This window comes from Crinia signifera, chromosome 19 (genome assembly GCF_055691185.1).
Source record: "Crinia signifera chromosome 19, ASM5569118v1, whole genome shotgun sequence".
NCBI classification, from domain to species: domain Eukaryota; kingdom Metazoa; phylum Chordata; class Amphibia; order Anura; family Myobatrachidae; genus Crinia; species Crinia signifera.
Genome location: NC_139226.1, coordinates 131,705,276 through 131,719,644, shown reverse-complemented (window position 1 = coordinate 131,719,644; position 14,369 = coordinate 131,705,276). Strand labels below are relative to the sequence as shown.

At 47.4% G+C, this 14,369-nt stretch overlaps 1 protein-coding gene across 5 annotated transcripts in view; it reads right to left on the bottom strand.

The window, feature by feature from the left end:
- PUSL1 (pseudouridine synthase like 1) overlaps positions 1 to 14,369 on the bottom strand; it is a 110,274-nt gene that overhangs the window by 27,423 nt on the left and 68,482 nt on the right. For all 5 annotated transcript variants that reach the window (XM_083163368.1, XM_083163367.1, XM_083163365.1 and 2 more), the window contains exon 3: positions 1,292 to 1,479. In XM_083163368.1, coding sequence (XP_083019494.1) covers positions 1,292 to 1,479 — 188 coding nt within the window. The remainder of the gene's footprint in view (positions 1 to 1,291; positions 1,480 to 14,369) is intronic.

Sequence of the window (14,369 nt, the reverse complement as noted above, 5' to 3'; positions counted from 1 at the left end):
TTACCCCTTGACAGGTGCATTTTTTAAAGTGTAGATCCATAGGGTGTGCTTGGGGTCTAGAAGATCATTAATCAATGAATGGTTAAAGAAAAGAGGTCGGGAAGCACAACAAACAAACAAAAAGTTAAATCCCTGGCTGCTGCCGGCGGCCCTCCGGTATTACAACAATGAGGTGTATAAAGGAGGACTCATGCACTGGCCTAAGATACTTGCAATGCTATATTCTGGGCACATGAAGGTGGCCCATATGCTCATCTATCAGGCTTATTCTCTCTCCCCCTTAAGGTAAGAGCTGAAGAGCAAGTATTACAGCGCTAATTAGTTACTATGGGAACGGGGATTTGTGTGTGAGCAATGCATTATGAACAGGAATGTACTATTTTCTGTGTTCACGAGCCAGAAATCATTGCCGCTCCATCTCATCTGTTAGCAACAGTAAACATGCCGCACGTTGCCCGCTTATCCCCTTTACTGGATTTCTCCCGACTGCCAGAGGCATCTGCAATAGATTTGAACGCGCTGTGTTTTCCTGACCTCAGAGTGAGCTTATACTCATATAATTAAAACAAGAAACTGTTTGTAAATTAAAGCACTTGACGCTCACTATCTCTATTGACTCAGAAAACGCAACATTACAAAAACACTTCTAAACTTGTAAATAAGTGCCGAATAGTTAGTTATGCGTTACCTGAGCACTCTCTTCATATAACCAAATAATAGGGACAGTCTGTGCAAATCTGAGCATGCTCTGGTCTGATGTACCGTGTGGGTACCAGGGCTGTGGGATCAATTGCAATGATTGCTCCTTTGCCAACATTGAGTGGTATGTAAGTCCTACCTTATTATTGCTTCCACTGTCTACAATAAATAAGGAAGCAGGTGAAGATAGGGGAATATGAAACACAAAATATAAGTACTTAAAAAGGGAATAAATAGATGTTGGCAAAAAAATATCTACAACAAAATAATACGGTACATGGACAGACAAAAAGAGATTTTCATTACAGAGATATGCATACCGTCGCGTTTCATTCACTGACTATAGTGTCGCAGAGATTTTGCATTGACAGCAAAAGTTTGGTCTAGGTATAGTTTAGTGAAAAATGGGTCGTATGGGCAACCTCCCCACGTGTAAACAATTTAGGAGGTTTGATACATATTTCCCTAAATCTAGGTGGTAGCCAAAAACATTTCAAACATCTAAGGACCTTCCAGTCGTTGAGCTTCATGAGGACTTCACCCATCACATCTTAAGTGTCTTGGTTAAATGTCCCCATTTGTAGTGACCCACCTAATAGGCTCTGGATGCAGATGAAAGTTCAAACCTTTGACCAAGACGTCCTCTGAGAATGGAGCCTTTCCTGGTGCTCTCTCAATATCCACATGTGCAGAGTTGCAGAGTGCATGGACTCCGGAATCTGTGCGGCTGGAGACTGAGAACGTCACACTGTTAACAGGCCTGAGCTTCTGTGCTGCCATCTGTTGTCGAAGAGAAGGAGTGAAAAAGGCATAAAACAGTGGAAACAGACAATATTATAATACACCAAACACAAACATTCGCTTCAACCACTCCAAAAGCATACTAATCCATATATATTGTGACAAGGAAGCGCATACACCGGATCAGATGAAGTCTTGGTCTTTGTAGCAGGTGAACAGCATAAGCAAGAAGGGTTACAGCATTGCAGCATCAACATGTCACATCATAGTACAAACTCTTCAGAAATCTCCAGTAGTCCCTACCGCAGCCTACACTTAGGCCTATCACTTGGCCAGCTATACCAACATCAGGAGCAATGCAGACCCTTATATCAGGATAGTACAGGTACTGCTTAATCAGTCCAACCCAGATCACATCAGATAGGAAACCTAGGCTGGATCTGATATCCGTGTTGCTGCTGTTAATCTGGATTATAGATTATTATATATTTAAAACCCTTTGAGTGCCAACGATGCTGTGAGAGATCCCCAAAATATCCGCTAAAAATGCCAGCGTCGCTCACAAGCGACTGTTCTTTTTTTGGGTGCTTAATTAACCCCTTGAGTGGTATGCCCGGAAATTTCTCGGGCTCAGGTGCGCTGCCGCAGCGGGCTGTTCCGGAGAATTTCCAGGCATACCCCAAATATGAAATAGGTGGGCGCCAGTGGTGTCCAGGTGTGCACAACTGGCGCAGCACCTCTAGAGCCCCCCCTCCCCAATCACTATCCCAACCCTCCATCACCTGTGCTCCGGCGATCACACGCCGGAGCTCTTCTAATACCGCTTCCGCCTGCCGACATACTTTCAGTAGCAGTGACGTCGTCGGCAGGCTCGGGGGGACTCGGGAGCGCTCAGGCACCCGAGTCCTCCCGAGCCGCCGCGAACATCCCCCAGCGTACCGCCGACGTCACCGCTCAATGTGACAGAGGCAGCGGGGACACAGGCGGCGGCAGGGAAGCTCCGAGCTCCAGCGTACTAACGCCGGAGCAGAGGTTAGGGAGGGTGGGCTTCCCAGGCTTCCCACTGTGGTTGGTTTTGCTGGGGCAGGACAAACCTGCCCTGGTAGGTTTGTCCTGCCCCAACAAAACCTGCAACTCAAGGGGTTAAACTTCAAACTGACTTGGCCGTATTTGTATTTATTTATACTAAAAGAACAGTCGCTGTCAGTGATATTTTGAGGAGCTCCCACGGCAACCTTGGCATTGAAAGGGTTAAGGTCTTTACGACCAATAAGTGGTGAGGATTGGGATTTAGCTAGAGAATTTCCACGCACTGCTACTAAAGCCATCATTTTCCAACAGATTCAACTGTTATATTACATAGAACATTTGTGGCTCCTGTAAGGTTGGTGAAATGTGATAATGCTTGCGTTACTTTTTGGAACCTTTTATGGGATTACCAAGCCTTAGTACAGACATTTTGGTCCAAGTTAAAACTCCATTAGTGGCCACTAGAATATCTTTTGCTATTCCTTATTCCCAAATGTGCATTAAAGAGGCTGATGAAACAGACGCACTGAGTCAATGGGAGATAAAGTATGCCTGTAATATATGCTCTGCAGCAGAAGTATGCATGGCCAGATTATGGTTGGCTGCAATGGACCTGATTTCATCTCCTTTAAAGCGCTGCTGAATGATTGTGTATATAGAAAATATCGATTGGAGAAAATCTGGTCCAGATGGCAGGATTCCACTTTAGGCCCATACACACGGGGCGACTTTGAGCTGAAAGTCGCTCAAAACACCCAGGTTGAGCGGCTTTCAGCTCAAAGCCGTCCAGTGTGTATGGCCCGGCGATGAGCGCTGCTGCGCGCTCCTGCAGCATCGCCGGGAGAGCCGTCCATCTGCTGGTTATACCCGCATCTATATGGATTTTCTTCAGGACCTGTGGATGGAGGATACCTACCTATGTGTCAGGGTAGGTAAGTATCTGTATGGATGGGCTGTGGGTGTAATAACGTTATACTTTTATTGTGTGTGTTTTTATTTCTGGTTTGGAACTACAAGTTCCAGCAGGCCCTTTAATGCCCCGCATGCTGGGACTTGTGGTTCTCCAAGTCTCTGTATGTGGTGCAGGCTTGCTGGGACTCATAGTTCCACAGCAATACACCAAAGTTTTTCCTATTTTTACACATTTATCATGCTCACTGCCCAGGGGCGTCCAAGAAAGCCCCAGGCTTCAGTCTGGGCAGGTAAATTCTGGAGGGGGAGGACCCCTTCATTGGGGGGTCCCCACTTAACCAGGATACCTGCCCAGACTGACCGGTCAGGGGGTAAATGCTTTAGCCGGGGGGACTTGTATAAAAAGCCTCCCCCCGAGTGTGGCATTCTGGCAGGTTGGGCCCAGTGCTAGTTCTTGAAATACGGGGGACCCCTACTCATTTTGTCCCCCATATTTTAGGAACAAGGACCGGTCCTTGAGCATGGTGCTAGTTTTAACAAATCCAGGGAACCACAAGTCGTTTTTTCCCGTGATCTTATGAAACCAGGACCGGCTCTTTGAGCCCAGGGCTGATTATGTCCAAGGGGAGGGGGGGGGGCAACGCCAATTTTCGTAAAAAAATTTTTTTTACCCAAAAACGAACATTGCCATGTCTCCAAAATTACATATGTCCTCATTTTCATGACAAAAAATTGTAAGTGTTCATGCCACAAATTCACATCTCATTAAATAGTCAAATTCTTCCAATAAAATGCGACTTTGAAAAATGAGGTGCGATTTTGGAACTAAAAACATCACTCTATTAAATCGGGTGCCGGACGGGATCCCGACAGTCATTAACCCGACGTCGGGATCCCGACAGTCATTAACCCGACTGTTAAAACACCGACGGCTGGGTTCCCGACGGCCGTCAGCTATTTTCCCTCGTGGGGGTCCACGACCCCCATAGAGGGAGAATAGAATAGGTGGCAAGAGTAGCTCGCCACCGTGCCCTCAGCGTGGCGAGCGCAGCAAGCCTGTAAGGGGCTTTGTTGCGCTGGCCACGCTGTCTGAGACCAGGCAGTCGGGATCCCGACTGTCGGTAAATCATACCACACCCATTAAATCTCACCGTCAGTCTAGAATTTGCCTGGAGGTTTTCAAAAGTTTGTGTAAGGACGAGGATACAATAACTGAAACACCTCAACCAGTACCATTTTTTAAATTGATTGATCAAAGTGATTTTTGCCACAGAACAATAATAAAAGTGCCACTACCTATATAAAAGTCTTTAGAAATTGAACCTACAGTATAGTGTGCACAAAATGCCTAGTTATTAGAAGGGCAGTATTCAATGACAAAATTCGGCATGTGCAGCGAATCCTGTTTAGGATTCGCTACACTGTCGCCGTGTTCCGGAGGGCTGGAGCCTTCGCTGCCAGCCCTCGCTGCCTCAGTATTCAATACCGCAGGGGCTCGCTGCCCTGACGGCGATTCTAAACCCCTGTGGCGGACGCCGCAGGGAGCCGGGGGGCGGTGGCAGGCAGGGAGATGGAAGTCTCCCTGCCTGCCCCAGAATTTATGTGGGTGGGAGGAGAGCTCCCCGGGACCCAGGCAGCACAAGCTGCCCCCCGGGAGAGCTAGCAGGGGACTGGGTAGGAGCCGCTAGCACTGCTCCCGATCGTGCCTATGTAATGATCGGGAGCAGTGAATATATGAATATGTTATGAGCGGCTCTCGGCCCCCTGCTGGCTGCTCTGTGTAAAAAAAAAATATATATATTTTTTAATTAAATATATATTCATGTGATGTAAGCACATGAATAAAAATAGCATGCCCCTTCACAGAATAAAATTCCTGATTTTTTTACACTAAATGTAAAAAAAAAAAACGTTCACATTCCAGTTCACCATGAAAAGATGGCGATTGCTACACGGTGACACACGGCGAAAATCACTTAGAAAGCAATTCGCCATCTGATCATTGAATACACTCACGGCAAATCACATTGAAAAACCCATTGAAAAACCACAGCGAATTACGGCGACTAGCACACGGCGAATTGTCCGTCATTCACGGTTCGCCGTCGGCGAATATTGCACGTTGAATAGGGTGAATCACTTTTTCAGTAAAGAAGATTCACCTTAGAGCATGAAAATAGCACACATTTGCCGTAGAACATGGCGAATCAGCCTCATTGAATACCGCCCGAAGACTTAGCAGCTGCCGGGGTATGGAGAACCAAAGGTACCAAAGGTCCAAAAGCAGAACTTTCTGTGAGAACACAAGGGGGGTGTGCAGAGAGAGCGCCTAGTTCTTACAGAACACCAAAAACATCCCCCGTATCACTCAGAATGCAGCCTGTTCCCAGTAGTGACTACAGTGCATAGTGCACCCACACATTGTTCCAGCAATACCCACACATTCACTATACCTGCCTGAATACTGTGAGGGAACTGCTACCCATAGAATAACAATCTTCTATCCGAGTATAGAAGATCTCACTAGCTAATTCCACATAGCTGGCACTGGCCCAGCATCACTTCATACTGTGGCCTGTACACACTGCAGCTGGGATTAAGTGGCACGTGGCACACACACAGCACAGTTCCTATAGTGCTCCAGGGCATTCAGTGCTGCGAATGCAGCAGGATTACACGTTCTGTGAAAACGTTAAATTGTTCTCCTTAGGATCAATAACATGAAATAATTTGGTGACTATTTAAGGTGAAATATTATTTTGCTTGTCCGTATTACTCCAGTGAGTGTGAAACATGAACAGTCTGTAACCAATCAGATCGTTGCAATGGGCGGCATAGCAGCTCTCCGCTGGCGTATGGCGGCGCTGAAAGAAGTTCGGCACATGGCAGGATTAACTTACATTACTGATTAGGTGTGCAAAAAGCAGATTTCATATTGTAGGACGGGGCTATTTAAAGGATATAAAGGGGTGAAGAAGGAACTTTTGTTGTTGCCTGCTTCGTTGGAGGGGCCTCAGGCATTTTCTCTGCACAGCTGAACTTAAATTTTCTACCAACTCCCAGATTCTGGATACCAGAGATTGTGTTATCCAGAGAACAGGATTCATTTTTACTTACCTATTCTTTAATGCTGCCCCCTAACCCTTCCCCAGTAGATCTGGGGGTGGTATGTCTAGGTGGGAGGGGTTGTGGTGAAAATACATACAGATGACTGGTGGTCAGGATGCCAGCATCTCGATGGAGGGAATTCTAACAGGGATCCCCCTACCCCACCATAACCCTTTATTATAGCAGCCTCCTCCTGCTAGTACCTAACCTCCTTTCCCCACTGACCGTCAGTCTATCCCTGACCCCCCTTCTTGGTGCCTAAACATAATTCCCCCTACCCACCACCTAACCCTAAACTGTCCCTCCCCGCAGCCTATCCTAAATTCCCCACTAGTCACTAGTGCCTAAATCTACTTCCCCACCCCCAGTCGCAAACTAGCTAGCCCCACACGCTTACCAGAAGGATCCCGACTGTTGGTATTCGGTGTCGCATTCCTGATCTATTCGGCGTTCCAGCACCGGTGTTGTAAGGGTAGTCGGTATTCCGGTGTTGCGATCCTGATCTATTTGGAGTTCCAGCACCGGTGTTGTGAGGGCACTTGGTATTCCTGTGTCTCGATCCTGATCTATTTGGAGTTCCAGCACTGGTGTTGTGTGGGCAGTCGGTATTCCGGTGTTGCGATCCTGATCTATTCGGCATTCCAGTACTGATGTTGTGAGGGCAGTTGGTATTCCGGTGTTGCGATCTTGATCTATTTGGAGTTACAGCACTGGTGTTGTGAGGGCAGTTGGTATTCCGGTGTCGCGTTCCTGATCTATTCCGCGTTCCAGTACTGATGTTGTGAGGGCAGATGGTATTCCGGTGTTGCAATCCTGATCTATTTGGAGTTCCAGCACTGGTGTTGTGTGGGCAATCGGTATTCCGGTGTTGCAATCCTGATCTATTTGGAGTTCCAGCACTGGTGTTGTGAGGGCAGTTGGTATTCCGGTGTTGCGATCCTGATCTATTTGGAGTTCCAGCACTGGTGTTGTGAGGGCAGTCGGTATTCCGGTGTCTCGATCCTGATCTATTTGGAGTTCCAGCACAGGTGTTGTGAGGGCATTTGGTATTGCGGTGTTGCGATCCTGATCTATTTGGAGTTCCAGCACTGGTGTTGTGAGGGCAGTCGGTATTCCGGTGTTGCGATCCTGATCTATTTGGAGTTCCAGCACTGGTGTTGTGAGGGCACTTGGTATTGCGGTGTTGTGATCCTGATCTATTTGGAGTTCCAGCACTGGTGTTGTGAGGGCAGTTGGTATTCCGGTGTTGCGATCCTGATCTATTCGGCGTTCCAGCACTGGTGTTGTGAGGGCAGTCGGTATTCCGGTGTCTCGATCCTGATCTATTTGGAGTTCTAGCACAGGTGTTGTGAGGGCACTTGGTATTGCGGTGTTGCAATCCTGATCTATTTGGAGTTCCAGCACTGGTGTTGTCACCACATAATACTGGGAATATCAACAATAAAACATAAATCACATTGGACGGTTGGGTGGTCTACTCTCTCGGGGGCATCCCAAAACTACTGAGGTATATAGGGTCATATATTTCTTTGGCATCTCTAGGTGCACTTCAACCAACGCAACCTTAAAAACACACATTTGTCAGAGTACAGTACCTGCATACACAGGTGTGTTACCAGGTATACAAGTAGGCACATGCAAGTGCACATAAATATTGGACATTTTCAGATTTTGACGTTTATAATCTAAGAAATCTGAAATCTACAATCCTCATGCAGAGAAATTAGGGCGATTGGCATTAAGGATCAGGGGGGCAGATGTATTAAGCCTGGTGAAGAGATAAACTGGAGATAAAGTGGAAGGAGATAATGCACCAGCCAATCAGATCCCAACTGTCATATTTCAAATACAGCTGATTGGCTGGTGCGTTATCTCTTCCATGTTATCTCCACTTTATCTCCAGTTTATCTCTTCTGCAGGCTTAATACATCTGCCCCATTGGGAGCTGAGAATCCCCTATTTATTTATTTATTAGCAGTTTCTTATATAGCGCACACAGATTCCGCAGCGCTTTACAGAGAATATTTGACCATTCACATCAGTCCCTGCCCCAGTGGAGCTTACAATCTATATTCCCTACCACATGTACACGCACACACAGACATTCTAGGGTTAATTTTTTTGGGAGCCAAATTAGCCTAGCAGTATATTTTTGGACTAGGTGATTCATCGCGCCCTACGGGCGCTCTTCACACCGTCGTAAGGGGCTGCGCCCCCTTAATTTGTGAACGTTTTTTTATGAGAAATATGGTTAGAATTGTATGAAAGATGGCCTGTATTGCAACTTAGGTGTCCGCGAATTGCAGGAGGGGGGGTCGCGGGGGTGCCGCGAATTGCAGGAGGGGGGGTTGTGGGGGGGTGGATGCTGCGAATCGCGGGAGGGGAGGGATTGCAGAGAATCGCGGGAGGGGGGTCGCGGGGTAGGTTGCCGCAAATCGCGGGAGGGGGGTTACGGGGGCGGGGGTTGCGGCGAATCATGGTAGGGGGGGTCGCAGGGGGTGTGCCGTGAATCACGGGAGGGGGGGTCACGGGGTGGGGTGCCGAGAATCGCGGGGGGGTGTGTGTGTGCCGTGAATCGCGGGAGTGGGGGTTGCGGGGGGGTGGAGGGGTGTGACGCGAATCGCCACAAGAAAAAATCAACACAGAAAGGTCAACACATGTAAATGTTGACATAAGTGTGGCACTTCATTGGTGTCCATGTCAACACATGAGAATGAATATGAAAACATTCAAAAAATGAAAAAAAAAAACTTCAAAAACTCATGTCGACCATAGCCATGTCAGTGTTTTCCATGTGCAATTTAATTCTGGAGCTGCCGCGAATCACGGGGGGGTGCCGCGAATTGCGGGAGGGGGGGTCGCGGGGGTGGGTGCCGCGAATCGCGGGAGGGCGGGGTTCACAGGGGTTCCGGTGGGGGGTTGCCGCGAATTGCGGGAGGTGGGGGGTTACGGGGGGTGCCGCGAATCGCGGGAGGGGGGGTTGCGGGGGGGTGTGACGCGAATCGCCACAAGAAAAAATCAACACAGAAAGGTCAACACATGTAAATGTTGACATAAGTGTGCCACTTCATTGGTGTCCATGTCGACACATGACAATGAATATGAAAAAATTAAAAATAAATCTTCAAAAACTCATGTCAACCTTTTTCATTGTCGACCATAGCCATGTCAGTGTTTTGCATGTGCCATTTAATCCTGGGGCTGCTGCGAATTGCGGGGGGGGGGGGGGGGTGCCGCGAATCACGGGAGGGGGGTCGCAGGGGGGGTGCCGCCAATCGTGCAAGGGGTGGTCGCGGGGGGGTTCTTTTTGCTGCGAATCGCGGGAGGGAGGTCGCGGGGGGGTGTTTTTTCCGCGAATCGGGGGGGGGGTCACGGGGGAGGGTTTGCCGCGATTCGCGGGAGGGGGGGGGTCGCGGGGTGGTGGTTATGCGCGAATTGCGGGAGGGGTCGTGGGGGGGTTCTTTTTGCAGCGAATCGCGGGAGGGGGGGTCGCGGGGGTGTTTTTGCTGCGAATCGCGGTAGGGGGGGTCGCGGGGGAGCGGGTGTTTTTGCCGCGAATCGCGGGAGGGGGGGGCGCGCGGGGGGGAGGTTTTGCCGCAAATCGCGGGAGGGGGGCGCTCACCTGGTGGCTGTGGAGTAGCAGTGCTGGGCAACATGGGAAGGCAGTGGGTGTCTGGCATTGTCTGTGGGCTCACTGGGCTGGTTCTCTGTCTACCTCCCAACATGACCCTCTCCAGGAGGGACACAATGCTCTGTTTCTAGACTTCCCCTTAATGTATGATTGCCATCACCTGTTTTAAACAGGTTAATTTCTCAGAAAGGTGTTCAGCACAGATGAAGGCAATCACACATTAAGAGGAAAGTCCAGGAACAGAGCGTTATAGACACAGACACCCACTTTGAGTGACAGATGTAGCCAAATATATAGGAGATTGTGGGAGGAAACCGGAGTACCCGGAGGAAACCCACGCAAGTACGGGGAGAATATACAAACTCCGCACAGTTAGGGCCATGGTGGGTATTGAACCCATGACCTCAGTGCTGTGAGGCAGTAATGCTAACCATTACACCATCCGTACTGCCGTATCACATGCAAGTATATAACTGCTTGTACTGGACAGCAATTAGAAGGAAATGATGGCTGTTCATAAATATTACATGAAGGTTCTCTCTGAAGGGCTGGGGTTAGTTATGTTGATTGTACAGATGTGCAATAAGGGATAGATGGATTTTCTGTTTGCAGTCATATAACATTGATAGAAGATCTGAACATTATACCGTATGATTGGCACAACAAAATCTGTATATGTGTGGGTAGCCTCATGTCCCTTCTTTAGCCTTCTTATTGCAGAATGCTGGTAAATGGAGAGTGTGAACTGAAAGAAGCAATAATCTGAATAATATCCTGTAATATAACTTCCCAGTGAATTCTTCCGAATGTGAGGCAGTTAACAGTACATGTGCCTGTCCCGGGCGTGCATCCTCTGATTACACACACAGGGCTGGCCTGGCAGCCAGCCACGGCCTTTGGAATAGTCATTTTCCCACACTTGCCTCTCGCTGGCCATCTCCCTGCATGGGTTGAAAGCAGCACATGTGGAATGAATAAGGAGTCACAGGAGCGTGAGGGGGGAACCTGACAACACACTTGGGGCCCACCACACCTCCCGTCACGCTTCTGTGACTCCCACAAACCAAGATTCATAATAAAGAGAGAAACGTAACATCAGTGTCCCTGTAACATGATGCCAAGCACAGGCTGTGCAGAAACAACAAGGAATATTTGGCCTAATTAGAGAGGGTTTATAATCACATAATAAATGACTAAAGAGACAATAAATAGACAACAACCCACCAAACGTGACATAATATTGTTTATGATAAAAAAAAAAAAACAAGAACAAACTTATTTAAAAAAAAATAGTATTGAGATAACTGGCCTTTTATAACGGTTACATAAATGTGGTATTAACGGTGTGGAAAGCTAGTGTGCTTTCAGCTTGTGAGTTTTATTCTCAATTCAAATTTTTCAAATGTTTTTGTAAATCTAGGAGCCAGAATGAAATTGTAGGAGCACTGTTCCACCTGCCTTTAAATGAGCCCCACGTTGAGAGATGTTTTGAGTCATAAACATTTATACACATGTGCAGCCGCCTGGTCCGAGCGCCCATGGCGAATTGCCTATTCGCCGGCCCCTCGCACACAGCACTGCGGATGGGGGGGCGATGGGCCTTTGTCACTCTCATGGGAACGTCCAGCGTTTCAGGGACGTTCCCATGGTTATTTGCCGATGATGCGGCTGCGAGGCCTGGTAGCTGCCATCAGCGGATATAAGCTGCCCGCCTGCTTTCCCCATAGGGCGCTTGCAGATGTAAGACACAAGAGAGGTGGACAGTCATGCGGGCAGCGTTTGGTTGACTCGCAAAGCTGCTGTACGAATCAACCTGAATGACCTCCTTAGTGCAACAGAGTAGAAAATAATAAATATTTAAAAGTTTATCTCCCAATAACCAACTTGTTAATTGTGATTCTATTAAAAATGATAAAATTACGTTTATCAAAACTGGTCCACAAGAATAAGGGGTTGCTCATCGCAGGTAGACTTTAGAACGTCTGGGCAAATGTCATAAAATATTAGTTCTTCACAGCAATCGCTTTTCTAAATCAATAATGGAGCAAGAGATGCAATGTAATATCCAAATAATGACATATTGGTAATGCTTGCCTTACTCTATACAATATATGAGTACCAAATGAGGAAATAGATTGTACACTGATCGTTATACCGGAGAGCAAGAAACATACAATTGTATAGGGTTCAATATATCGATTTGTGTCGTCCCCCCCCCATTATTTACAAATGGAGAATACCGAAGACCATTGCTAATCTTCTCTGGAGTGGGAGTCCCAGCAAAGTCACCCTCATAGACAGATATGAAGCTTTATGAAATGATATAGAACCAAAATCCACATTCAGGGTTCCACCGGTCTACATGCACAAGGCTTAGGTTTACAAAGTTGCATATAGATAAAAGACAAGACTTCTGCAACAAGGACTATGGATGGAGGACACCAAAGTGCAGTCTCTTGGTAATAATGCCGTAATGGTGAAAACCAAACACCGGAATTCATCATGGAAACCTTAAGTGGTAAACGCATCAAGATTTGGTGATCTTCTGCAGCCACAGAACTACCTTGAGCTGTACATATATCCGGATGATAGATCTACAGTGTCTTGGCTGACAGCAAAAGATCGACAGGGTCAAAATGTTGGCAAAACTTTGAGGAACTAATCAATGCTTTGGCGGCCCACACACTGGGGCATTTTGGTGGAGCATACCTTGCCCCTTTCACACCAGCCAAAATTCCCAGGTTGGCCCCAAAAACAACCCGCGACTAGCGCTGGTGTGCAAGGTTCCTGGGCTAAATTCCCAGGAACATATGCTGGGATTTCAGCCCTGCTAGCTAGCAGGGTTGCTCCCGCGACTAGCCCGGGTTACTGGCTGGTGTGAAAGGAACTTGTCCAGGCAGCGGGTGGCAGGGTCCGGGGTCCAGACTGCAGGAATCAGGGGTGCAGCAGTTTGCCACTTGTAGCGCTATATGCCGGTCAGTGGGACGGGATTTGAAAACATATTGAAAAGACTGGCCGGACACTCTCAGCCAATCAGCGTCCGGCCGGTCTTTTCAAAATGTTTTCAAATTCAGCAGGGATTCCCACCCCGCTGTCCAGCAAATATCGTTACAAGCGCCCGGCCGCCGCTGCCCAGATCCCCGCAGTCTGGACCCCAGTGCCCGGACCCTGCTGTCTGGATGCCACTCACACCAGAAAATGGAGGGACTAGGACGGTGTGAAAGGGTCCCTGCTTGAGCCCTGGACTGTATTCCCGGGTAAGTCCCTGCATTTTCTATTGTGAAAGGGGTATTACTGCACTACACATACTCCAGAACAGAGTGTACACAAGTACGAGCAATGCAGTGTCATATGCACGCTGAGTGCATCTGCATTAATAACTGAAGAGACAATAGCTACAAACCATTATTTATGCAATATGAGACAAATGAGTAATGGGCGGAAGCAGTTCTGTTATCTTACAGAATACTCATCAATTATGGATACGGAACAGAGCAGGAAGAAGAGGTGGTGCAGACTGTGTGACAGGATAGACCAGATCGTATTAATGAATGTGTTATGTCAGGATAAAACAGCATTATGAACTTATGGACCAATTATTGAAATCGTACAGTAAGGTTCAGTTCGAAAAATAAAAAATAAATCAAAATAACAAATGAATATATGGAAATATGCAAAAGCAGCATCTGAAATGGAATATATGATGATCTGCAGCCTCTTTATGCTGTTCCTTTGTTTACAAATATAAGCATAATGGGGGTTATTTGAATTTGGACACCTTTCATCCCAAAACGCAGACATAAAACGCATGCGCCAAGAGTAAGAGACTTCGCTTATGATAAGATTGATAATCAATAGGGATAACTGGTTTAACAAATAAACAGACGTGAATTATACCTGCAAGTTGTGACACAGCTGAACACATCTCCCAAATACACAAGGACGATGGTGACAATGATAAGAGACCTGCAGCGTCAACCTCATTTTGTAGGGCCTGAATACCCTAGGGAACTTACTGGACCCACGTGGGTTGTCCCAGCATTGAGCAGAGAGCATTGGAGATACAGTACTCCCAACATCCCAGTCCAGTGGTGGTTATGGTCATAGTGGTTCATTGTGTGACAACTGTGTTTTTATTTGTTGCACAACCCCATGTAGCCAACAACTGTTTCACTATGCTGCCAGTTGTAGAACTATAAGCAGAAGTATGGCCTGGCATCCTGGGACAAATGATGCCTGTTATGTCACA